The 27450-nt window shown below is 40.7% G+C and overlaps 1 protein-coding gene across 5 annotated transcripts in view; it reads right to left on the reverse strand.

Annotated features, from left to right (window-relative positions):
• The window catches only part of LOC112108242 (SH3 domain-containing kinase-binding protein 1), a 379159-nt gene that overhangs the window by 115903 nt on the left and 235806 nt on the right, over window positions 1-27450 (reverse strand). For 4 of the 5 annotated variants that reach the window (XM_026648747.2, XM_026648750.1, XM_029910794.1 and 1 more), the window contains exon 6: window positions 15722-15918. In XM_026648747.2, the coding sequence (XP_026504532.1) occupies window positions 15722-15918 (197 nt within the window). Of the gene's footprint in view, window positions 1-6728; window positions 6789-15721; window positions 15919-27450 lie in introns of those variants that run through there. The other variant, XM_024202288.2, reaches the window with a different exon arrangement.

Genomic DNA, 27450 nt, shown 5'->3' on the forward strand with positions numbered 1-27450 from the left:
GTATCACCCATCTCTAGGTAGAATGCCCCAAAGGATGTAAAAGGCATTCAGGGGTTTCTCAGGTTTGCCAATTTCTACAGGCATTTTATCAAAGGATTCTCTCACCTAGTTGCCCCGATAACTGCACGCCTTCAGAAGGGAGTCCACTTCATCAGGTCACCAGAGGAACAATAGGCATTTGATCAGCTAAAGAGATCTTTGACATCAGCTTTCATTCTTGTGCACCTGGATCTTGCCAAGCCCTTCACCACAGAGGCAGCAGCTCTGAACTTTGCCACTGGAGCTGTTCTGCCACAACATATTGGCCCTCATAACCAACTCCATTCCTGTGCCTTTTATTCATGAAAACTAACCCCTGCTGAGAATTATGATGTCTGTGACAAGAAGTTACTTGTGATAAAAGCAGCATCTGAAGAACAGAGACACTGTCTAGAGGGAGCTCAGTTTCTGGTCCAGGTCCTTACTGACTGAAAGCATTTGGAATATCTCCGAACTCCTCCTAATCTTAACCAGTGACAGATCTGCTGGTCACTTTTCTTTGCCAGATTCTATATCATCGTCACCTGCTGCCCTGGATCACAGAATGGGAAGGCAGATACATGTTCCCACATGGACGAATATGCCGAGTCAGACACCGTTCCCTTGACTACCATTTTACACCTGTCAAATTTTATTTGAGAGACAACAAAAAGGGACCTGATGCCCCTCATTTGGACCTTGCTTCCTCAAGACCACCAAGCAACTAAGATCTGTCAGATCCTAAAGCCTCTTAATGTTCTGCCTAGCTCAGGTTTCATTTGAAGGATGGTTTGCTTTATTGCAGAAAGTGCCTTTACATCCCAGACAGCCAGCTCAGACGCAAGGTGTTTCGATGTGTTACAATATACCAGTTGCCGGCCACTCTGTCTGCTTCAAAACCCAAGACCTAATGTTACAATATTTCTGGTGGCCAGGGATGAATACTGACGTTAAGAGGTACATTAGTTCATGTGATCTGTGCTGCCAAAGCAAGTGCCCATGTGCCAAACTATTCTGTCTTCTCCAGCCTTTGCCTATCCCGCCTTGACCCTGGTCCTTGGCATCCTTGAATTTCATTGTAGATCTACTTTGCTCCCAGGGGTACACTGTCATCCTTGTCACCGTTGATCTCCTCATTAAGATGGTGCAATTTATTTCCGTTTGCTCCCTCCCAACCCCCAGGAAACAGTCCACCTTTTTCTAGATCATGTTTTTGACTCCATGGGCTGCCGACCATACTAGTCTCAGATGGAGATTCACAATTCACTTCCCACTTTTGATGCCAGCTCCACAAACTTTTAGGAATAGAACTGCTTACCTACTCAGCCCATCACATACAAACCAACAGGCAGAGAGAGCAAGTGAACCAAGTCCTCGAACAATGCCTCCGCTGCTTTCTCAATTATTGTCAGGATAACTAGGTCGTCGTCCTCCAATATGCAGAATTTGTGTACAACTCTGAACATGCATCCACCTGACATAGCCTATTCTATGCAAACTAGGGTTTCCACTATTGCCTTCATTCAGCTGCATCTACAGACTCCCTAGTCCCTACCACAGCAAGTCTAGTGGCCCACCTTCACCGGGTCCACCAAGAGCTTACTATACACCTGGAAGACACCAAGGAGGCCTAAAAATGTCATGCTGACCGAAAACAGCGAGCCATATCAACCCTGTCTGTAGGAGAAAAAGCCTGATTGTCCTCCAAACATCTCAAAAATTCATCTGTTCCTCAGCCAAATTGGACCACCAATACCTAGGCCCATTTAAGATCCGGGAGCCAATTGACCCTGTAGCATTTAGGCTCCAGTTGCTGGAATCCTTGAAAGTCCACCCAGTTTCCCATATTTCCTGTTTGAAGCCTCACATAGATAATCACTTTCCCAACCACTCAGCTTTACCACCACCTCCCACAGATGTCCAGGGTCAAGAGGCAATGAGGTCTGGGAACTCCTAGATGCCACACGAGTTTGAGGCAAAAACTCTTATTATCTGGTGGAGTGGGAGGGCTATGGACTGGAAGAGCAATCATGGAAACCAGAAGAAAACATTGGTGTTCCACAATTCGTACATGCCTTCCATCAGAAACACCCCCTGAAATCTGGTCCCACGGACTCTAGTAGGTGCCCTTGAAGGGGAGGTGCCAGTACTGACAGGGTCTAGGCTGCCAGGAGACTGGCTCTGCTGCAGGCTAATGAGCTCAGCTGTCTGATTGAGGGCGCCATCTGATTGGTTGAGGGAGTCAGCACGCTGTTACATAAGATCAGTAGCCACAACAGTCCAGTGGCTGCTCAATGCATTCCTAGCCTGCAACTGCACCTAGTCCTGTCCCTACCTCTGCTGTCTCTAGTCTTGCTTCAGCCCCAGTGTGTATCTGTTCCTGCTCCAGCCCCCACACTAGCACCAACCTTTACCTGCTCTGCCTCAGCCCCCAGCTTCTTCCTGACTCCCAGTTCTGACCCTCCACTATGCTTTCTGACTGCAACTCTGGTTAACCCTTTGGCTCTGCTCTAACGGATAGGCCAGATTCTTGCTCCCACCACTAGACCAGACTGCCCATGGCCTTGGGGAACAGAAATTTGCTAATAGAGGGATCTTCAATCTACCAAATAAAAGTATAAGAAGCTGGACAAATTCAGACTAGAACTAAGGTGCAAATTTATAACAGTAAGTGTAATTAATCATTGGAACAACTTATCAAGTGTTGTGGTGGCTTCATCATCACTGGAAATTTTTAATTTAAGACTGAATGTTTTTCTAAAAGACACGCTCTAGTTCAAGCACAACTATTGGACTTGAAACACAAATTAATTCAGGGAAGTCCTATGGTCTGTGTTGTGCAGGAGGTCAGACTAGACAATCACAATAGTCCCTTCTGGTCTTAAAAATCTATGACTCTATAAAATCTGAAATTTTGACATTTGATGCTGCTAGACCCTCAGTTATCACTTTTGTTAATGAGCTAAAAATCTTTCCTCCCAAGAGATTTTACTGGGATTCACTAATCAAAGTGTCACTATCAAAGTGACAAAGTAAATGCAGGGAGTTGAGAGCAACAGTTTAGCTAAGTAGAAATTGTGTAAACAAATGGAGCAAGACATATTGGAATCACAGATGAGTAAAAAGCTTAGCAAATGAAATAAAAAGAACAAATGCAGAACTGAATCTATGCACCATGCTCCTAACTGCCTTATCTCAAAGGAACAAAAAATAACCGCTAAATGAGGTACGTGAACAATATCTGAGTGAACACAGTCACTTGCTTTCTCTCTCAAACTGGAGATTCACAATGGAAGGTCAGATTTCTGGCAAGAACATTGCTGAAAAGTAAGATAAATATTCTTGTAGCAGACATCTTTCTTCCATTGCCCCTCCTCCCTTTATTTATTTTTAATCATAACTTCTACTGACAATGGCTCGTGCAAATGAAGGGATCATTTCTCCCAGTATCACTCATTAGAAATTCCACCATTTGTGGGTTGCAGTTCAAAACACGGTTCAGAATCACTTTTCTGTCATTTGAGGAGGATTCTATAGTCAATCTACACATCGTGGTGGAAATCCTTCTGTGCTTTCTCATGAGAAACATACACTGTCAGCAACTGGCATGCTCCAGATTGCACCATCCAGCACAGAAAACTGCTTTTACGAAACCTCCCCTTTTGTAGCAATTTGCAACCAATGGGGCTGTTAGTATTCTAAGCCTCTCTCTGCAGCTGTTAGGAATCAAGCCGGTTCAGAGTCTTGGCTGTTGTGGCTCCTTGCCCACCATTCCAGCGTCAATAATGTGTGCAACCCAGAGAGGAACAAGGGATGCTGCTGCTTAAAGATAGCTATGATCCCTTGGTTCATTCACTGTATCAACAAAATTATGTTCACTGATAGAAGATAAAAGTTATGGCTAGGCTGCACAACAAACACTTCAGAATTGTCACACAACCAATAAGACATTTTCTCTTATTATACTATATTTTCTTGTGTAACATTTTGTAAAATGGCATTTATTCTGTGTCTATCCTGACATCCATTCCTTTTCCTTTTTTCCCGCATCTGGTCCAAGCAGCATTTTCATATTTTTAAAAAACAATCTGTATTCTTTCCCTCAATGGAGATATAATACATTTTTTCCAATACCATGCCTATGTCCCCCTCCCCCGCCCCGCCCCAGTAGTGGTGTGCTCTTTCTTTGCATCAGGAGCTTCTTGATACCTCAGAGGTTTGCAGATAGAAGTGCCTATCTGTAAAGCTACTTACATAGCCCTAGTCACCACAGTATCAGAGCAACTCACAGTCACTAATGGATTTTATTCACATGACAGTCCTGTGAGGTAGGGAAACATCCCCATTTTATAGATGCAACAGAGCAACTCAGGACAGAAGCAGGAATAAAACCCATGTTTCCTGACTCCCGGTTCTATGCTCTGGTAATCCACCAGATAACATTGCCTTTTGCCATCTTCCCTTGTGTTTCTTTTGTCTTCCCCATGTTCCTTTCTTTTTATGCTTATGGTAAGTTATAACCAGTGACGAAAGATAGTAATATTACAGATTTTTCTTGATCATGGTAATGAAAACGAGAATACTTAGTTCTTCTATAGTAAAGTTATAATGCCAGGATTGATAAACAACAGTTCGATAATATTCTCAAAAATTAACTGATAAAGGAACTGTTCCACTATCTTAACTCATAGTCCCTTCTGCAACAGTGATGGACAGTTACTACTGCCTGGGATCCAGTCACAAACACCTCCCCCTCCCCCACACCTGCCTGAAAGGAGGACCTGTGGAATGCCCTTCAGACATATTCAACCTTCCAACAAACACTGTCGCCCCACCCCACCCCACCCCCCAAAACCCCAAATCCAACAATCAAGAAAACTGGAAAGACTGAACATTTGGAAAGTAAGTTTTATTGTAATCAGGGCAATAAAGGAATTTTCACCACCCTCCATTTTGTTTCCTTCTTACTTTATGTGACATTTTTCTTTTCCTTCTTTTTGTTCCTTCTTCCTCCATCCTCTTTCCCTGTTCTGTGACCTTTTACCATCTTTTTCTGCCCTTTTGTCCATCCTGCTTAGTTTTATACCTTTATGCTCTTTTCTTCGGAGGTTTTTGTATTAAAAAAATTCTTTACCGGGTAGCAAATTATATAACGAAGAACTGCAAGGGAAAATTGATTAGCAATCTCGTCCATTTCCCTTACCAGCCCTTTCAAGGATAAAGTTCTCTGGCACAGCATGAACAAAGAAACTGACTGGAACTTATCTGTTTCACTCTGCATGAAGCTCTGGAGTGTGGAATACAAATGGAAAATGACTAGGATCGTGTGATCTTAGTTTTCCTCTACAGCAAGCACCTTTCGCACAGAGACAGCTTTAAAGGGAACAGTCAGCTCTGTGTATGAAGCTTTGCTGATATCTGTTTGGGTGGCCCGAGTGCGGTAAGTATCTGAACAGCCAGAACACAGGAGGCAGCAGTCTATACAGGTCTAGGAATTGCCATTTGAGCAGCATTGCTCAAAGGCCTTCCTTAGGCCAACAGTTTACAGTCCCACTCCTCTCTCCCCCAATAATTTTTAATAGATTTTCACAAAGTGCTTAGTAGCTCTCATCTGTAAGCTTGTATTTTAGGATATTTTTTAAAAAGCAAGTATTTTTGTGTCAAAGTCTTGTTAAATTTCTTTTGTCAACAAACAGTTAAATCAGACTACAGACATTTCATCCTGTAGACTGTCTGGCTATTATATGGCCCTGTTCTCCCCTCCCCCCTGCTTTTTTTTTTAAGGCAGGAAAAGGAGAGACACATGGCATATTGTAAGCTTCAAGGAACCTTGTAGCTTCATTTCATGTTTGGATGAGAACTCACAGACTTCTGCTTTTAAATGCATGAACTTAGAGTTCTATATCTACCAAAGAAGCACAGAAAAAGAAAAAACTATTTGCAAAAAACCCAAAACAAAATATCAAATAATTTATTTGGTGTTTCTCCTTTCAATGTGCTAGATAATTTCATAACACGCACCACCAATTGACACAAATTCTCCTTGCAATTACATGAAGTAATGATTGCTGTTTAGATTTCATTACTTTAGTGAACAAAAGGTGTGACAACATCAAGAAATTACTAATTTTAGTTTTTCCCATTCATAGAGCAAACTCCAAATGTCACCTCACAGAAAATGAAACATTAAAGCACTCTTTCTTTTTCTACCAAGGAAGAGGAACTTTAATCATACTAAATTATTTTGGAGAAAAAACTGGATTTTTGTTTAGTAAGCAAACACTTGAAATGGCTACACATCCTATGGAGATGGTGTAACAATTACTGCTTATGTGAACTGCCAAGTTACATTATTCTTTAGAGTAAAAGACTGGAAAACAAGTAGTATAAAAATTGAAAACATCTGTGTAAGTTTAATGGCCAAACTGACCGAAAGGGAAAAAATTACAACAAAACAGTTCCAGGACAGACTATGTCTTCACATAGTAATCCCTTATTTTAATATGTTCCTCTTTAACAGAGCTGGAGTTCCCATCTGCTCAAGATCCTGATTAATACAAAATAGTTTATTTTCATATACACAATTTTTGTCCACTATGAAAAGAACCAAAGAGCCCTCCTACCAAACATCGGTGCTCTGCAAAGTATAAGTTACAATATAGTATTAGATGGTTAAAAACAACAAAAAAAGCTTGTTTAAAAAGAAATACCTCCTCTCCCATTGTGAAGTAAAGCTGCCTTTCTACAGTTAAAAGTGTCCAAGAAGAGAATCGGAGTTCTCCCACTTCCTTGTAATAGTTAAACTTACAAGTCTAAAAGACCAAGCCTAAAACTGAGTCACATTTAGGGCCCTCTGAGCTTTGAGGAAAACAAAGCTTGCATTTGTTTATTTCACAGGAAGCCTGGAACTTTTCGTAGTTTTGCTTACTTTGGGGTAGAGGTTTCTGCCTTTCCAGACAGAAAACTCAGCTTCACTGGCTTCATGTATATGACAGCCAGAAAAGGCAACATAAGCAGTAATATAAAAAAAAAAAAAAAAAAAAAAAAAATTGCAAACACCTCAGACAGAAAATCTTTTAACATATAAATCATATAATTAAACTGAAAAATGATTTTGGTCTTTGTCACATTCCAACTACCCAATTTTCACCAATTCAAAAGCTAGGAGCTAAAATTCCACGTGATTTACTACTTTTTTTAAAAGCTGAAATATCACCATGAATTTTCTCTTCCACAACAAAAGTATAAAATCTTAACACTTCCATGTTCCCTATAAAGACATTGATGCAAATGTATAAGAATGATTGGAAATGGAAAATGATAATATGGATAATGAAGAATAAATCGGAGGAGGCCATACCAATCTCACTTTTATTTGAGCTATGCAGTGTGTTGACCAAGCTTCAAAACATTCTGCAAAATCCCAAATACACACATATATATAAATAGACTCACACATTCTATACATCCAGTATTAAAAATCAACTATCTCTGATGGTAAAATGTAGCAGCCATTCTACCAGCACCATCAATACCAATACAACAAAATGTAGGCATAAGGACATGAAGCAAAATACCTTAACAAATGAAAACAGGAATTTTGAAAGAAGATCGTAAATTATCGAGTCAGGACAGCCAAGCAGACGTACCTACTGCTGGGAAATGTGCCACGGTATTTTTTAATGACCAGAAATGATCACGAGATTGGTTGTACCTCTCATGTGGGAGACAAACCCTCTGACTGTTTGACAGCATCTCTATAAGCACAGTAACCACCCTAGCACCACGCTGTGGAACAGGTTTAGTAATGGCTCAGATGGCAGTATGCAACCTGAGTCATCAAAACCACTTCCTGAAGAAGATGTTAATTTCAAACTTCCACTGAACAAATTCTTTTAAAGTCATAATGAAATATATCCTTTTCAGTTTCACAGAATATAAAGTTGGGGTTCTTTTTTTAAAAAGCCTAAAGTGCATTTTAATTATATAAAACACAATCAATTGTATTTTTTAAAATCCTCTGCTAAAGATATTTTTTTAAAAAGCCAAATTTACAGATTCAGAAAAAAAATCAACTTATTAATTCAAATTGATAGAAAATTATGACTGTACAAACTGTCATTCCAGTTGCTTGATGCAGTTCAGTTTGCTTTATGTAACATGAAAATTATTTAATCAGAAATCTCCTTAATACCTAATGAATATGAAGGTTACATATGCAACATCAAAGGTGAATTAGACTTGTTATTTTATTATTTGTGCCAAGCTATTTGCTATCTTAACTTCCCATGTTCATGTATGCAAAGAGTATCAAATGTCTGCTCATTAAAACCTTCCTGAGCTTTAAAAAGGCTACCAATCCCCTCTCCCCGAAACAAAAGTTCCAACGTATAATTAAGGATCACCAGCATTGAGGTTAAATTCTCAAACAAAAGCAAACAAAATAGAAGCAGAAAAGAAAAACTCATTTCAAGTAAATCTACATCCTAGAAATTTCACAATATGGTCTATGAATTGCCACAAGTGCCAAAACAAGCGTTTGAAAGCACTGAGTTTCAAATGGAGGATTTTACAAAGTTGTAACAGTTCATCCTTATCTGCAATGATCAGGTAAATCACCCTAGGATCTTGCTAGGAAAAAAACCACAATTGTTTCTTTGATGTAGACACAACTACACAAACATCCCACACACAGATGGAATACAAGCTGTCAGGAACAGTATCCCTGATGATGACACAGCACAACTTGTTGCTGAGCTCTGTGACTTTATACTCACGCACAACTATTTCAAATTTGGTGACAATATATACCTCCAGACCAGTGGCACCGCCATGGGCACCCGCATGGCCCCACAATATGCCAACATTTTTATGGCTGACCTGGAACAACGCTTCCTCAGCTCTCGTCCACTCACGCCCCTCCTCTACCTACGCTACATTGACGACATCTTCATCATCTGGACCCATGGGAAGGAGACTCTGGAAGAATTCCACCACGATTTCAACAGCTTCCACCCCACCATCAACCTCAGCCTGGACCAATCTACACGGGAGGTCCACTTCCTAGACACCACAGTACAAATAAGTGATGGCCACATTAACACCACCCTATACCGAAAACCCACCGACCGCTATGCCTACCTTCATGCCTCCAGCTTCCACCCCGGACACACCACATGATCCATCATCTACAGCCAAGCACTGAGGTACAACCGCATCTGCTCCAACCCCTCAGACAGAGACCAACACCTACAAGATCTTCACCAAGCATTCTCAAAACTACGATACCCGCACAAGGAAATAAGGAAACAAATCAACAGAGCCAGACGTGTACCCAGAAGCCTCCTGCTACAAGACAAGCCCAAGAAAGAAACCAACAGAACTCCACTGGCCATCACCTACAGTCCTCAGCTTAAACCTCTCCAACGCATCATCAATGATCTACAACCCATCCTGGACAATGATCCCTCGCTTTCACGGTCCTTGGGAGGCAGGCCAGTCCTCGCCCACAGACAACCTGCCAACCTTAAGCATATTCTCACCAGCAACCACACACCGCACCATAACAACTCTAACTCAGGAACCAATCCATGCAACAAACCTCGATGCCAACTCTGCCCACATATCTACACCAACAACACCATCACAGGACCTAACCAGATCAGCTACAACATCACCGGTTCATTCACCTGCACGTCCACCAATGTTATATATGCCATCATGTGCCAGCAATGCCCCTCTGCTATGTACATTGGTCAAACTGGACAGTCACTATGTAAAAGGATAAATGGACACAAGTCAGATATCAGGAATGGCAATATACAAAAACCTGTAGGAGAACACTTCAACCTCCCTGGCCACACAATAGCAGATGTAAAGGTAGCCATCTTACAGCAAAGAAACTTCAGGACCAGACTCCAAAGAGAAACTGCTGAGCTTCAGTTCATTTGCAAATTTGACACCATCAGACCAGGATTAAACAAAGACTGTGAATGGCTAGCCAACTACAGAAGCAGTTTCTCCTCCCTTGGGGTGTTCACACTTCAACTGCTAGCAGAGGACCTCACCCTCCCTGATTGAACTAACCTCGTTATCTCCAGACTGATTCTTGCCAGCATATTTATACCTGCCCCTGGAAATTTTCATTACATGCATCCGACAAAGTGGGCATTCACCCACGAAAGCTTATGCTCCAATACATCTGTTAGTCTTAAAGGTGCCACAGGACACTCTGTTGCTTTTTACAGATCCAGACTAACACGGCTACCCCTCTGATACTTGATGTAGACAAAGTCTCAGGAACCAACTTTGCTTATGATCACTATATTAGTTATTAGGATTTATTTAAAGTAGGTTTTACTGCTATTTTACATGTTGTGTTGTATCACACTGTCAGCCAGTTATCTGGGAGCTCATCAGATAAAAAGTAAACTCATTCTACATTTTAGATACATACCAAGGAGCACTGGTATTTATCAAAGCGTGTTCATTGTACTGGAGTTGAAACCTCTGGGGAATGGAGAGAAGCAGAGCAGCTGCTCCTTTCTAGAAATTCACTATCACAAATTCATGTCCCCACAGAAAATCTCTGAAACTCAGCAATATGGAAATCAGCTTCACTTTTGCCTAAATAAAGTATGGTGGTTTCTTGGAAGCAATCCATCCCGAAATGGTTCTACTTTTTTGTTTTCCAGGCCGAAATATTTTGAGATTTCATAGATTTTGTTTTTCAGGGTACACCACCACAGCAGAAGTCCATGGCTCCCAACCAGTAATCAAAACCAGACTCTCCATAGTATTGCTACTGACATCACTAGCTGTTATATAGTCTTTTCACCAGTAGATCTCGATGCAGTTTTTAAGTAACTCAAGTAAGCGAAAGGAATCTAAAACCAACTGTGGTCGTTATGTATATTATAACTGCATTTCCTCCATATGGACAATGCTTTCCTTCACTTTGGTATGTGATGTATGTGCAAGGCACTGTGGTATAGGCAATGTTAAAACATCCTATATTTATGTAGTCTATACTGCAATAACAGTTTTTAAAAATAACGATCTTCAGTGACACAGAGCACTGTTGTGTGGTAGACTCATTTTTTAAAAATGCCACTGATACAGTTACATGTTCTCTGTTAAAACCCAGGGCAAAGCCATTTCACTGAAAGCTGGGTTATTCCCGTTTATCAGAGAGTAGCTTGAACATTTTACAATCCAAAGAGTGAAATCGTGATATCACAGATACGTTTGAGGAAGGGGGAAGGAATATGGAAGATGAGAAGAGACACTGCTCACTGATGCATCACTCTCCAATAGCGATTCAGCAGAGACTCAGTGCCAGTCTGGGTTATCAAATTTGTTCCTCTCTATTAAACTCAATTTTCCATTTCCTGCTCCATTCCCTTTGTACCTGTTTTCCTGTATGAGATTATGGTTTCAGAATCCTAGTAAAAGGTATAGATCTAAACTGTCCTTCATCTGAGAGCTAGCTGTGTTTTACCTATCTCATTAATTAGCTTTTATTGCTGTAAATTGTTTATACCAAAAAGGATAAATAATATTCTTGAGAATTTTGTGTTACACTTTACAATTTCAAAGTGCTGTTCATAATTTCCAAATGATATTTTTGCACACACAAAAATTAATCCTACATTGTTAACACTTTACCACTGAAGCACCAATGGATAATGTTAATCACTTAAGATGGAAGTTTTATAGTCAGAGAATTATCTCATGGTAGATTAGAGATGAGGAGGCAAGGAATGGTAAAAAAAAAAATGGACCAGAATGAGTGGTTTGGTGTCAGAAGAGCTACAAAGGTACAAAAGCAAGGGACCTCATGATGTGGGCGTTTCATGCATGGAGTGGCTACAGAATCATGTTCCTAGGCTACAAAATGCTATATGCTACTATCGTTCTCATGTCCCTTATTTTGAGCTTTGGTTCTAACTATTTTTAGCGTTCAACTCTGTAACTGCTTTTAGGTCTAATGTCATACCTGGAAAAGTGCAGCGGGGAGAAGGGTGGCAAAGGGGTAAAGAGCAACTTATGTGAAGTGAATTCTCCCTTTCCTCCTGTCTTCACAAAAGAGATGAGTGGAGACACTCCCCATTTGAGATGATCAGGGTGAACTATCAGAAATAATGGTGTTTAAGAAGAGACTTAATAAATACAAAAGTTTTAAAGGAACTAAAAACCAAAGCAGCCTTCCCGCCAACCAAAACGTATAAGTTCTTTAAAACAGCAATTCTCTATACATTGCTCTTTATAGTCCTACATGCAGCTCTCACTGTGTAGATGACTGATTAGTGATCCACTCAGTTTAGTTGGATCTCAAGAAGAGACGCACAAGAATGTCAGTCACAGGACCATCTACCTAATATATTGTGCAGCACAGGGAGCACTGAGCAAACTCAGCAACTCCTATATTGCTGTTCAGTTACCCTTTATTACACAGAAGAATAAAGAAACAGGAGCAACTGGTATTCCCTCCCTCCACAACAAGCAAAAATGGAGTTCCTCTTCCTCCCAACAGCCAGCATGAGCTCTTGAGGAAGATAGGGGTGGAGATGGAAGAGGAGGGAGAAACTGCCAAGAGCCAAGGGGATAGGAGAGAGAGAGGATGATGTTGTGTCAGTGTATAATAAATGTGTGCCATGATCAGGCAAAGACTAACAACATCATATGATTATTTTGTGGAAGACAAGGTGGATGAGGTAATATCTTTTATTGATTATTTTGTGCCATTCTTAGACTCCATTTGATTGAGTGGCTCTCTAAGCTCAGTGGCTCTCAACCTTTCCAATCTTCTGTATCCCTTTCAGGAGTCTGATTTGTCTTGCGTATGCCCAAGTTTCACCTCACTTAAAAACTACTTGCTTACAAAATCAGACATAAAAATATAAAAGTGTCACAGCACACTATTACTGAAAAAGTTGCTTACTTTCTAATTTTTATCATATAATTATAAAATAAATTAATTTGAATATAAATATTGTACTTACATTTCAGTGTGTCGTATATAGAGCAGTATAAACCAGTCATTGTCTGTATGAAATTTTAGTTTGTACTGACTTCGCTGGTGCGTTTTATGCAGCCTCTTGTAAAACTAGGCAACTATCTAGATGAGTTGATGTCCCTCCCTCCCCCCGGAAGGCCCCCCGAGAACCACTGCTCTAGCTGTTAAATGTTGGGTGCGTATGGTAAGTGTTATGCAAGCATTTCCTACTTGCAGCCTGAGAAGTTACTAAATACAGGAAATAAAGTATTCTAACTGCAAATACGATGTAATCACATTCCATTAAAATATTTGTTAAGGAAAATGTGAATACAGAAGAAGGATGGTCTTGTAATTAAGACACCAGGCTAAGACTCTAAGGATTTTGGATTAAATTCCTGGCTATGTCTCAGACCTCCTGTCTGACCTTAGACAAATCACTTTTCAGTTCCCCGTCTGCAAAATAGGGATAATGATACTTCCTGCCCAACAAAAAGTGGACTAAGACCTTCTCTCATTTCACAAAAGCCATTTAATATCTACCAGATGGACACCTCAAATTTGACCATATTAGATGAGTGACTAAAAGGTGAACAGGTCTATATCCTATTTTATACAGAGCCCATTTACCAAAACTGTCTGTATCTTTACAGAAAACTATCATATGTAGGCTTGGCAGAATTAAATTTTTTAAATATAATATTGAAGGATAATATCAAAATTTATTTTTAAGCTTATTATTTTTAAATTTTCTCAGTTGTGGAACATTGCGGGATGGGGTGTCAGACAATTATTTAATGATTGTAGACACTGAAATAAAAAAAGCTTTATCGCCATTAAAACAGTCAATACCCACATGTCAAAATATGCAAAGTAAATATCCTTAAATAAAAAAGTTCTCAAGCAGCATTTTTTTTTACTTTACCGATCTGTACATTTCAATTATCATTGATGGAAATACTTTTTTGTTGGTTTGTGTGTGCATGGAAATCAAAGTTTACCAACATTCACAGATAAAAATAGAATTCTCCCAAGCCTAATCATATGGTATTTGCAGAGCACTGCAGTTTGTCAATTCCAAGCCATCTGAATCAGATGTGGATAATTGAATATTGAATACCTCTACAGTTCTGGTTAAGGTCCATATGTGCATCATTCACAGGTGAATGTGTATATAGTAATCATAAACAAACACTATTTAACATGCAAATACTGACTGTGCATCTAGCTCATCAGAATATCTGCATGCACTCAGAGTAGTAGCCGTATTAGTCTGTATCAGCAAAAAGAACGAGGAGTCCTTGTGGCACCTTAGAGACTAACAAATTTATTTGGGCATAAACTTTCGTGGGCTAGAACCCACTTCATCGGTTCATGCATCTGATGAAGTGGGTTCTAGCCCACGAAAGCTTATGCCCAAATAAATTTGTTAGTCTCTAAGGTGCCACAAAGACTCCTCGTTGTTTCTGCATGCACTGTATTTGTTTTCTTTACCTATATACCTGCTGGAAATGAACTACTAAACATACACATTTTCTAATGTAATAGGAAAAGTTTATGGCCCCAGACCAGGACAGCACTTAACTACATGCTTCATTTTAAGCAGAAGCTTAAATCCTATTGACTACAAGTGTTTTTCTAAAGAAAGATGCTTTCTTGAATTGGGGCCTACACGAATCCAGTCCTAAGCAGCTATCACTATCAACCTTTCATTATCCCGTTCTGGTGGTAGTAACAACCTCTTTCAACATTTTAAAACAGCACATATAAATGTTTACATTGCAGAAGAACCTAATCTGAATTTTACCAAAGATAAGCAGAATTCCAAGCATGCATAAGTCTATCAAAACCAAGCCTTACTTATCAGATTATCCATACACATTAGATAAATATAGTTGCTTATAAAGGTGAGGGGAAGGATTTTGTGCCTTTTTCACTATGGTACATACTTCATTATATACAGAAGGCATGAAAAAAAACTAAAAAGCTTCCCCCCCTCCCCCCCGCTGCTTATTAGAAATATTAAGTCTTGTCTTCTTGTGTCTCTGGTTCTCCTTGGAGACTAGAGAATGAAGGGACCTCTCTGAGGGCTCAACTGAAAGGGTGAAGGTATTTGAATCTTTAACAAAGAGTTTTCCCCCCAAAGTGTTAATTGGGATCTTCTTTATATGTCACACAAACAAAAGAATAGCAACAATTTGCACCCTCTGCAGGTCCCCTATAAAAAGTTTGCCCAATGCATTTTTTAAAATGCATATCCAAAGCACCAAGTTAAAAGTTAAATTCTCTAGGTACTTTTTGACATTTCCTTTTTGGTGGCAGAGTGACTTTATGCTGCCATGTTACTTTGCATAAGAACTGGGCATTATTATTATTTGTGGTGTCATATGGGTAACCACAGTTCTAATACAGATTCTGAAGTCTTGTTCCCTGCACTGGTAGTTATTTAGAACAAAGACCAGTGGGTGGAGGTGTGAGCACAGGAATAAAACCTTCACTGAAATAACATTCTTCCAGGCAGTTAAGTAGATGGGTTATTACCAACTTCACAGGAATCTATTTTCCTGCACTTGGCACAACAAATGACAAAAGGACTAGTCAAAGTAAGGAATAGGAAAGAAACCATAAAGCTGTCAGTTCTACCTTATCATAAAGTTGAGTACTTTGGGGATGACAACCAAGACAGAATTAAGTTACAATATGTACCTTTTCTACTGGTGGAAAGTCATTTTCTACTTCTATTGACCTTGGTCGTAGCTTTATTGGTTTGTCTTTGAAGATATCTCCAAAACCAATCCCCTTGACCTTTTTGGGTTGGATTGCTGCTGCTCCATTGGCTCCTTCTGATTTTGTGCTGCTTGAGTCACCACCATCACTCTCAGAGCCTGTAGCATCTCTTAAACCTGCCAGAAAAGGGGGAGGGGGGAAAGAAACGTTAGATATGGAGCTTCACAATATTTTAAAAACAGAAAACGTTGGTCAAAGCAAACAGCAGCTTCCCCCACCCCCAAATCATAGGTAAAGTGGATGTTCTTGCTTTGTGCCAAGTACTCATTCTAAGTTTTTTTTATTTCATCATTTTACCATACCTCTTAGAACTTCTCTCAAACCACAAAACACACACACACACACTTCCAATATCAAAACATTATCCCTGAAGGCCACTGCTATACATCAAAATATCCTTCTTCCCTAGACACAGATCACTCAAAAGAGAGTCCAAGAAATTAGAATTAATTTCAGTTCTAGTTCAGCTATCATACTTATGGCACTTAAAATTCAGGAGTCAGACCAGATATACTGTACTTTAAATCTGTATGACTCATGTCAAGCCAATTTTGCAATTAGTATCTAAAGATACATTACCTAAAGGGAAAATATAAAGCTAAAAGCTGTTTAAACAAATTTGCAATCAAATAAGTGGCATAATATTATCCCTGCTGAAGAATTAAATCTCTCTGTAGATTAGACAGCCTTGTAAGAAAAGCAGACATGCACACCCTCCTCTAGGAATATAATAAATCAAAATTGACATTCCAATTTGCTTTACTACTCTCAATGAACAGGAAAATCCAGGCTTACCTGAAAATTTCCTTTATTCAAGTAATAAGGTCCACAGTTATATTACAATGAGTATTTTAATTTCAGTCTGCTTGTAGTTCAAGGGCAGAACCAAAACTGTCAGTAGGGAAGTGTCAGCATATGAAGATGACACACCGCACTATCTATCCTTCCCCACACACAACCACACCACTACCATCAAGACAGCCCAGTACTTGGATGAAAGCAGCTCTTGGATAAAGAATAGCTGTCTGAAGCTGAACCTGAGCAAGACAGCAATGACGCTGGTGCGCAGAGGAGAGTATTTTGAAGAGCTTCGAGCCTCAGTGCAGTTTCCGTTGGTAGAAGATACACACCCACAATTGGACAATTCAGTCCGTAGCTTAGGAGTACTCTTGGATTCCTCGCTAACACTGAGCTCTCACATAGTAGCATCTGCATGTAATGCTTTCCATCTCTGCTTGGCTAGGAAACTCCATCCCATCCTGGTGGATGAACACCTGATCTTTGTCACCTGTCAGATGGACTACAGCAATGTGATATACTTGGGCATGAAGCCTTCAGCACTTAGGAAAATCCACTGGTGCAGAATGCTGCAGCGCATCTCCTCTGCAACACAGGCTACCATGAACATATCAAACCTGTCCTCCACTCTCTCCGCTGGCTTCCCTTTGAATTGCTAATCAAGTTCAAGATCACAGTCTTTATCTTCAAATCACTCCCTGGCCTGGGCTCAGGGTATCTAAAAGATCATCTATAAAGCTCTGGGGTGAAGAGTGCTTGACAACTACATTCCTCTGGCACAATAGAACTCTCAACAATAAGAGTAAAGTTCATCTGTGTGGGAGACAGAACGTTCTCCAGGGATGTTCTGAGACTGTGGAGTGATCTCTCCTAGGAATTAACGACCATCACAAACACCACCACTTTCCACTCCAAATGCAAGGCACATTTCTTTCACCTTGCCTTCTCTGACATAAACACATAGCAACAGGTACATTGATATTAAAAAAAAATACCTTACCAAACCTAGACACTCCACCGCACACACTTTGGGGAGAGAATAAGAGAACAAACATGTGACAGCTGTGTAATCACATTGCTAATTGCACTACTGGAAGACACTCAGATACTAGGGGCTGGTCTACACTGGGGGGGGATCGATCCAAGATACGCAACTTCAGCTACGCGAATAGCGTAGCTGAAGTCGAAGTATCTTGGATCGAATTACCTGGGGTCCAGATGGCGCGGGATCGATGGCTGCGGCTCCCCCGTCGACTGCGCTACCGCCGCTCGCTCTGGTGGAGTTCCGGAGTCGACGGTGAGCGCATTCAGGGATCGATATATCGCGTCTTAACGAGACGGGATATATCGATCACGGATAAATCGATTGCTACCCGCCGATACGGCGGGTAGTGAAGATGTACCCTTGGGTGATGAGCGTGGTATAAAACCCAATAGAGAATAGACTTGAATGCCCTGCCTCTTGAAGTTCTCTCCAGTTGAGGAAACTTCCACAGCCAGGATAACTCAAATCTACTTTTCTAAATTACAGATCATGTTAAATAAACTTTGAGGAAAAACACAACAAAGTAGTCTACTGCAGATCATAGTAAATTCTACCTAATGACAATAAACCCAAATCCTTGGATGTCGATTTCCATCTCTATTCTGAATGATCATTTGTCTTCAGGGCAGCTGGATATGTGGACCTTATTACTTAAAGAAAGGAAATTTTCAGGTAAGCATGGATACATTTCCCCATTTTTCTTAGTGCTAATTAAAATGGGTTTTCATAGTGCGGTGCCTCCAGGATAGGAAGCAGGATCATCTCTTAAATACAGATATCCAAAACCAAGTAGATTATATATCTCCTCCATCTTCCCCTGGATACCAAGGCATGGAGAAGACTTCTTCCAAAACAAAGGGAATGGCATTAGCTGACACTGGATGACCAATATGGTGAATGAATGGCAGACTAACACATCTTATTACAGGAGATATGACTATTTTGCTCTGCGATTGCCAGTTCTCCTAAGGACTGGATGGTGACGCATAACTAAAGCAGGGCTATTTTTTGAGTTTACTTAAGGAATGAATGCTATGACAATTGTGAGGACTACTGGGCTGAAATTTAAGTACAATACTGGGTCTCATAGAAAGCCCCAAATTTCAAATTAAAAAACCCTCATCTGATTGGCGATAGTAGCCATTGGGAGGCCTGCTCTAATGGATAGGAAATATGGTGACACTTGCTGCAGAGGTTCCATTTGGGTAGTGAGGTAAGGAGAAAGATGAGGTTACAAGGTTATGCTCTATGACCTTGTGAGGTTGGAATAAGGTTGATGCCTTAAGGAAACATTAAATATTGGGATATATATAAAGTTTCCTTTTCTTGAACATACTGCTAACATTATATTACAGAGACCTGACCTGTTTGTGGGACACTCATATTCCCATATTAAGGTCCTCCTGGAGGAACTCGAGGTTATGTTTCACTGATTTAACATGATAGTTAGGCTTTGCACCATCTCGCAGAGTAAGTTTTATTTGCTGACTTCTCTCGCTTGAGGTCCATGGGAGCAAAAATCACTTCCTCCAACTATTCATTTTGCAGCTGTCTGGTCGGATCCTTTGTGAGAAGGACACCTCCAAAAATCCACTGCTAGGTTAATCAACCTGGAGAGCCAAACTCTCTTCAGCCAGAAACGCATAAACAGTATCACTACTGTTCTTTTCTTCTCTATTGTCCTGGGAAGCTGTGGAAAAGGCAAGAAAGCATAGCAAGGACTTTGCGTGACATCACTCACCACCTCCTCCCATGTGTCCAGACACAGAGAGGCACTTTATTTACTGTTTCCAGGTGCAAAGCAGTTGATCACCAGCTGACCAAACTGACTGATGATGTGAGAGATATTCTTGGGTTTAGAAGCTGGTAAGGTGCTGGTTTGTCCCCAGACCTTGAAGGACTCACTGCCATACCCAGAGTCTCTTTCCAGGCACAGTTTTATGTTCCAAACATAGGCAAAACAAAAACAGTTCATTGGTGCACCCTGGATTATAGCACCTCAATCTTTCCTGCTTCAGGGCCTACTGCAGGATTCTTCCTTGCTCTTTTCACAGAGCACTGCCTCCCAGCTTTCTCCCTGGAAGCCATCCTCCCCTCTCCCCGCCACCCCTGTTGGTTCCCATTGCCTTCCCTCTTGGCACTGTAGAAACCAGGGACCTTCCTGTTGCTCCTCTTTCCTTACTGACAGCCTGGCTCTTCACAGCCCCAGATGCTGCTGCCCCCCCTTAATTAACCAACCGGGAGCACCTGTTCTAGCACAGGGGAGCTGGACCTGCTTCATTTAAAGGGGCCAGCCACCCTGTGACAGAGGCACTCTGATAATCCAACTTCTGCCATGTAAATCTTGGTGTTAATCTTCCCTTTGGTGGGGAGTGCACCTAGAGACAGGAGACTTTGTTCTGCCAAGAACAAGCAAATTTCTCTCCGGGGTAGGGCTGAATGTGTTCTTGCTAGTCATTATGAAAACCCTATTGGACACACTGACTGTCGTCACTAGAACAGGTCTGTTATTCATGGAAGAAGCCATGCGCTGAGACCTCAGTTAATTATAGTGTTCCAGCTGGTGGATGCTGTACCCTCTTTTTCTGGTGCCCATTCCCTGAACTGAATTAGGAAGGTCCCTTAAAAAAAATAAAATTAATCTGATTCTCTAAATTCACTAGCTGTGAGAGCAGATAACATACAATTGGAGCTAGATCTTTGCAAATGGATAAGATAGGGTAAGATGCAGTGACAGTATCCGGAATTACTGGATATAGGTATCATATGAACTCATTGAACATGCCTGTGTATGAGATCAGAATTCCCATAGGCTCCGAAAAAATTGGATTTTTGTTTCTGTGACACCACTTGTTTTCCACTAGGGGCAATCTTCATCTTCTGTAACATTTTTCTGAGATGAGACCCCTGTATCTGATAGCATTCCTCCTCATCCCAGGTCTGTTATTGACTTTCCAGGCACAATGTGTTTGTCCCAAAAACAAGATACTCCAGGAACTGTGTCACTCAGCTTTTCTCTGTACAGAATCCAGATCAGAAAAATTGTCTGGGAAGAGATAAGTGAATTTCCTTCTTCCCTAAATCCAATATTATTTCTACCATAACGCCGGAGAGACACTCTGGGAGCACATATAACATCAAATGGTAATGACTGAAATTGGGAAAAAATAAAAGGCTGCCATTCATTTGCAAATCATAAGAATTGTCCAAGGATGCTTAAATGGGAAAGCTTTGAAGACAAACCTCTATTAAGAGCTTCCTAGGGTACTCCCATGGACACTGTCCAGTGACCGTATTTGATCAAAGCTACAGGTACTGTTGCTTCAAAACTGAGAGAACCTGGCACTACTCAGGGGTCTATCTCTGGAAAGAGCTGATTGGGAGACCTTCAGATAGCTCTGGGGCAATGGAGGGCAACTACAGACCCTACGCTTGTTCTAGCTGCCTGACAAAAAAGTATTCTTTCCTGTTGTATTTCATGGACTGCTTCAAGTTGCCATATGATTTGTACTCCCTTCTATAACGTGTGTCCGGAGACAGGATTGTCAGTCGAAATTTCTGATTACTATGTGGCCACAGGTAAAAATCTCCCCCAGTTAGAAACACCGAGTCCCTGACCACCAGGGAAAATAGCTACTTTATTTTCAATAAGGGAGGAGCAGGAGACACAGGCCTTTCCTTTTGCTTCAGACTTTTCTTTGCCTGGCTCTATCCCTGAAGCCCATAGGTGCACCAGCTGCTGCCAACGCCTTAGAAGGGGAAGCAGAACTAAGGGGACAATCTCCCCCAAAATCAAATGCAGCCTTTGGGACACAGCTGGGAATTAGACAAACACATCATGGAACTGAATGGTTAGTCTAAAAATCTGAAATAAAGTTTGGCATTTTCTTCAGAAAAGCTCTGCTGAAGGGAGGGCTGGCTAAAAAACTGAAGCGAGTGCCAGGAGGCAGGGCATTCCCCCTCTGACAGCCACTAATAGCTCTGGTTCTGCCCACTATTAACATTAACCTGTTGAAACTGGGAGAGGAGCAGCAGCAAGAAGTTAAATTTCCCAAACCTGACTCTAGGAAGCTAGACCTTTGTCTACTATCTATGAGAAAGTAGGGGACTGCAGACATACATAAAATGGTATAAACATGTTCACAGCCCTAGTATTGTCTGCTATTTATTTCATTTACACTATAAATGTGTTAGACAATTTAGTACTCATACAGGTAAGAGTTTAACAACACTATCTCTAGAGGCAGCTCAGACCTAATTCTTTCTCAGAAAACCACAGCTGTGTCAAGGCATTTCAAGACTTGACCTATAACACTCTTGCTATTTGTCTGAGGTCTTCCTAGAGCAAACTCTCCAAATTGTGCCAAACTATAGTGGATTTGAGATTAGCACAAATGGGGATTAGAAGGACCACCAGATTTAATTCACTAACAAACAATATTCCCCGAGTTGTGCTGGCATCAGTCCAGGATTCTGGAACACAAAGATATATTCAGACTTGATAATGGGTTGTGTAAGCTCAAAATGTTAATTTTATCACAGCTGTTTATTTTTGTTTTAACTCTATTCAAAACACAGGGAAAATAATTGTTTCTAAATGTAAATAAATGAAAAGGCCAAAAAAAAAAAAAAAACACGTTTTCAAGCTTCAAAGAAAATTCTCTTTTAATGTATTGTTTAGCAATTTCATTTTTATTCTTTGTTCTGTACTGCTACTCTTTATTTCATGGTATTGGCAAAATCCCCAAATGTAACTGTGGCAGAATGTTTCCGCCCTGCCTCCCCGATGCCCTCTAAGCTTTACTAGACCGAGTGGTATAAAGGTCAGCTGTTCAGAGGCAAACACCTGAGACAGCTAAGAGATTTTCCTAATTTGGTCTGGCATCCAGAGAGAAATGCTGTCAGCTGTGTTTAATGGGATAAAGGGGAGAACTGTGTAAATGGAGCTTGTTTCTCACCCCCATTGACTTTTAAGGAAGATAGGAAGAGAGGGAAGAAGTATATTCTTCCCCTCTAGCAGAGATTGGCAGCATGGGATTGTGGAACTCTTGGCTGGTGAATTTTCATGGGATGGATGGTTCCATGGTGACAGCCAGATGATTATCTTGTCAAGAAGTGAAGCAGGAAGGGTCCTTCCTTCCTTCCGACTGGCAAGCAGGAGAGAGCAGGCACACAGCGCACACACACACACACACACACACACACACACACAGCCCACCATGATTTTTTTTTTTTTGTGTGTGTGTGCACCCAGCACTCATCTCTGGCCTTGTTTTCTATGAATATCCTGTGTTTCCCTGATGCTAGTTTCATGCTGCCTCTCAGTAGTATTAAAAAAAAGGAAAAGCAGTTTATATGAAACTTTGATTTAAAATATTGGTTCAGAACAATGTTATGATTATAAATGCACATTTTGAAAAACAAACACATGCTTTATAACCAGAGCAAAATAGTAATTAAAAAAGCTTCTGCTGCAGTATACAGAACATACAAATTGCAAATTTAGTCTATCCTCTGCATTACTCATTCATTTATTTATTATCATCAGATATATTCCTTCAGGAGATGTAATTTTGTAATCCAAACATTGTCATTTCCTTTCAGCATGTTCATTTTCCTTAGCACAATGATTCTTGCTATGTGACAAGCAGCCCCAAATTCTTTATGCCTTAGCAAGAAATCATGCAGGGTAAAGGGGAGTGGTTTCCTGCACCACGGAGCAGCATGCATTAGACGTGCAGTGTGAGCACAACTCTGAATTCTCTTTAGCATGAATTTTGGGCCATCAATATTGAAGCTGGTGGCTTTTTTCCATTCCCTATAAACGGTCACAGAGTATTCTCACAATTTCATTTTAGACTGGTTTTACTGTGCTTCTGCCTGCTGCCGTCTTGATTTCTGAATTATATTCATCCCTCTTGTTCTGAGTGGCTGCAGGAACACATTGCTTACACTACATGAAGGGACCTGTAACAACCACAATCAAACAGTATTTCTTCCTGACAGCCATAAAAAATGGTCTATTATGAGCATGATAAAACATTTTCTGCGGGTGGGTTCCTGAATCTTTGGAAGGATTTTTTATGCATTTCTTCCTCTCCACCACTGTTTTTTTCCCTTTCTCCATCTGCACATTTGTTTTCGAGGCAACATTTCTCAGTATGCTAATTCTTATTCAGGAAAATTGTGCCTCACGAAATTTTAGCACTGTTGTTTCCTCAAATGTTACTTTACATTGTAGCATCTGTGTATTAGTTATATTTTCTCTTTAGTAAGCAAATGCTGTAAGCAAGTTAAGAGACATTGGAGAGAAATGGAAAAGGTTAAACCTCTCCTTAAATTTGCTAAAATTCATGATTTTTTAAAACTGTGTGCATTAACTTTGTTCATATGATGAGATATTTCAATAGTATTCATATTACAAATAGGTAATGAATCATGTATTGCTTTCTTTGAACTCTGACCAACAGTTACTCAAGGACTAGAAAATATTTTTAAAAGGAAAAAAAATGTGTAAACTGGTGGAAGAGTAGAAAGCACAGAAGAAAAGTTACTCACTGGTAATTCTGTTTGTAGCAATCCTGTCTTCTTCTATCACACTAAACAGCAGCTATTACTGACAGCATTATTGCTCCACCTATCAAGGCAAAATATCTGTCCATCAAGGCATTAAATACGTGCCAATCTGTCCACTTCCTTCAGTTACAGCACTTCCAGAGGAAAAGAAAGGAAAAGAGAGAGAGGGAGAAATTAAGATGGTAAAAATAAAACAATTCCAAGCAGTATTCTCTGAGGAGGCACAGGAGGAACGTAGGATGGGAGAAGAGAGAACGGCGATATACAAAATTACTGGTGAGTAATTTTCCTTTGTCGTATATCCCTCTTCAACCATCCTACCCAGCAGCAGCAATTTCCCCAGCATGCTAGAGTTGGGCTTACTGTATAGTGGAGCTGGCCATACCTAATGGCCAAAAAGTGATGTCAGCAGATGAGGAGAGGTCCAAAGATAATGCTGAACATAAATGCCAGGAGATGATCTTACAAATTTCAGTGGCAGTGTCTCAGTCCTTGGTGCTCAAAAAGTGCTGCTGCACCCTAACTGAATGGCATTTAACAATTTTAGGACATGGTAATTTAGCCTGGTCATAGGCTAACAGAAAACAATTTTTAATCCACTATATTCATGTCCCCCTTTTATTATGACTTTCAAAACAAAATGAGCAACTCTTGATTTTCATAAAACCTTGAATACAATGGAGAGGTAAAAACTTCTGAGCTTGCCTGAAGGCCTGGGAGTGAAGTTTCCTCTGCTGTGAAAGTGGGCAATCAAGACACGTTTTAGGAAGAATAGTGAGTTCCTTAATATATACGTGTGAATTTACTTTTGAAATTAACTCATGGAGAAGTCAAAGAACTGTCCTATTTTCAAGTAAGATTTCAGGAACAGGAGAGAAATAATAATAAAACTCAAATCCTTCATTCCGTGGGCTATCATGACTACAATTAAATAGGCTTTCTTAAATAAAAATATCTTTGTGGAGATGTCCAAAGGGTTTGAAAATGGAGGAATGAGCACCTGAAGAATCAAAAGAACACTTTGGCTAAAACCAAAAGCCATTGGGTAGGATATGAGAGGAGGCAGGTTTAGCACAGCCTCAGTACGGCCGCTCTGGAAGAGAGAAAGTAAAAGTCAGTATAGAGAAGGAGTCTTGTCTGCAAGATGAGCTGCTTAGAGAAATAGGAGGAAGAGTGATGAAATACCCCCTTTGGGCACCGAATCACAAGAGGACATCTCTGAAAGCACTTGGGAGACCAGATTCTTGCCTTGTCTCAACCTGCCTAAAGAGGCTTATCTGTAGGAACCTCTTTTCAGCTTTCTAGCTTCAAATCCACAAATGGATAGCCACAGAGGCCATGGATCTGCCTGTAAGTCTAGCATTGTCAAAAGCAGCATCACAGAGATAGGAAGTTGCATGGGAAGAATCTGAAAGAATACAGAAGACCTCACAACTAAGTACCAGAGAAGGGGCCACCAAGGAAGAAGGCAGAGGAACCACAGACCAAGTGGATTGCACCAGCTGGGTTGAGAGCATTTTTGAAACATGAATGGGAAAGAGGAGCCACAAAAAGAAATGAATGCCTGCAAACGGACAGCCCATGAAGCCACTGCTGAGGAGACAGCACCCTCTTTTGGGAGCTGAACACCAGCAGCTGCACTGATCCAGGAAGAAGGGGGAATGGTAAAAGCTCCAGTCACTAAAAAAACAACTGTGGTGGATGAGAGGCAGCAGAGCAGGGGACTACTGCTCCGGCAGACTCAGAGTGTAAGAGGGAGTGTCCACTGACAAAGGAAGTACCTGGTCCAGAGTCTCTGGGAGGCGGGAGAGCAGCAACCCACAGCTATGTGGACGGGCAGAGTAAGGGTGGGGAAGGATGAAGACCAGGGAGCATTGTCCTGTGCAGACAGCTGCATTGGAGGGAAGCACATGCCAAGATAAACATGAGACCTCTGCGTAGGGCAGAAGTACTGACCACTTGTTTCCCTAGAGTCAGAGAGTGACAGTGGACAAGCCCAGGGGGTTGTCGTGGTGATACTTGATCTCTGGTTGCTAGAGTTCTGCATGAGAGAGCAGTTTGTGAGAAGCCGGGGATTTCTGTCTTCCTTTCCTCCTCTCTTCTCTGCCCATCTGTGTCTTTGACTTTCATCTTCGTATTTTCTGCCTTATTCTGAGAGCTAGAGTTGCAGTGGGAGGAGAAAAAGAAAGGAGGAATATTAGGAAAGCATGTGGAATGAAACATGCACACCATGCTTCCAGGATAGAGGAGCAAAAAGCCTGAACATTAAGTGAGCAGACTGGTGCTTAGAAACTGGCCTAGACTAACAGATCTTTTACCTTCTTCCTTAACGGTACAGTATATAAAGCCATAATGCTGCCAGGAATTGCTATCATGGACAGGAAGACGGGTGCACAATCAAATGTAATTTATTTCATTTTTAAAGAACGCAGGATTTTCTCTTTAAAATTCCTTTACACTTTTTTCTTTAAAGAAAAATATATTTTATATGTTCAACAATCGTTGCATGCAAGTTTCTTATAAGTAAAAGCAACAACACACTTCAGAGAGTATGGTTACACTCCAGAAACCTACACGTCTCACATGGCTGAAATCATCAGACCAAAGGCTTTGCATCCCACTCCACACCTATGGCCTAAAAAGAACACAACTGACAGCTTGTTGCGTGCTCACATACATTGTATAGATATATACACACATACATGCACAGAGAGAATGAGAACACTTTCTCATTACACTACAATCATGGCATTTGTCAGCAGCAAATAAGAGTTAGCTCACAGACACATCTACAGTGCAGCCATAAGTGAGTAATGGTGACACACTTTACAAGTGTAGATGAATCAAACATATATTGAGGAGTAAGACTTCATCTTTAAAATTGCCTCTTGAATTTTAAATACACTCACTGTTATAGCGTCTGTAGCTGTCAATCTTTGCTTGTGCCACTCTGTACAGAACTGTCCCATGAAAGGCAGACTTTCCTGACAGCAAATGAAAGAAAAGAAGGAAAGAGGAAACAGAAGAGGGGAAGGAGAGATCGAATGATGGTAAAAAGAAGGTAGAGGAAGAGTTTTTAATCTGTACTTTCAATTACTAACATTTTAAGAGTTCTATTAGCAAAATGAGACCATTAGCTGCACTGACTGTACATGAAGTTAAAAATATTCTCACTGCATCTATGTCAGATAGGGAAATCTCTCTTGATTTTGCTAAAGCTACCTTGGTT

This window comes from Terrapene carolina, unplaced genomic scaffold, assembly GCF_002925995.2.
Source record: "Terrapene carolina triunguis isolate 2854851 unplaced genomic scaffold, T_m_triunguis-2.0 Scaffold22, whole genome shotgun sequence".
Classification (NCBI taxonomy): domain Eukaryota; kingdom Metazoa; phylum Chordata; order Testudines; family Emydidae; genus Terrapene; species Terrapene triunguis.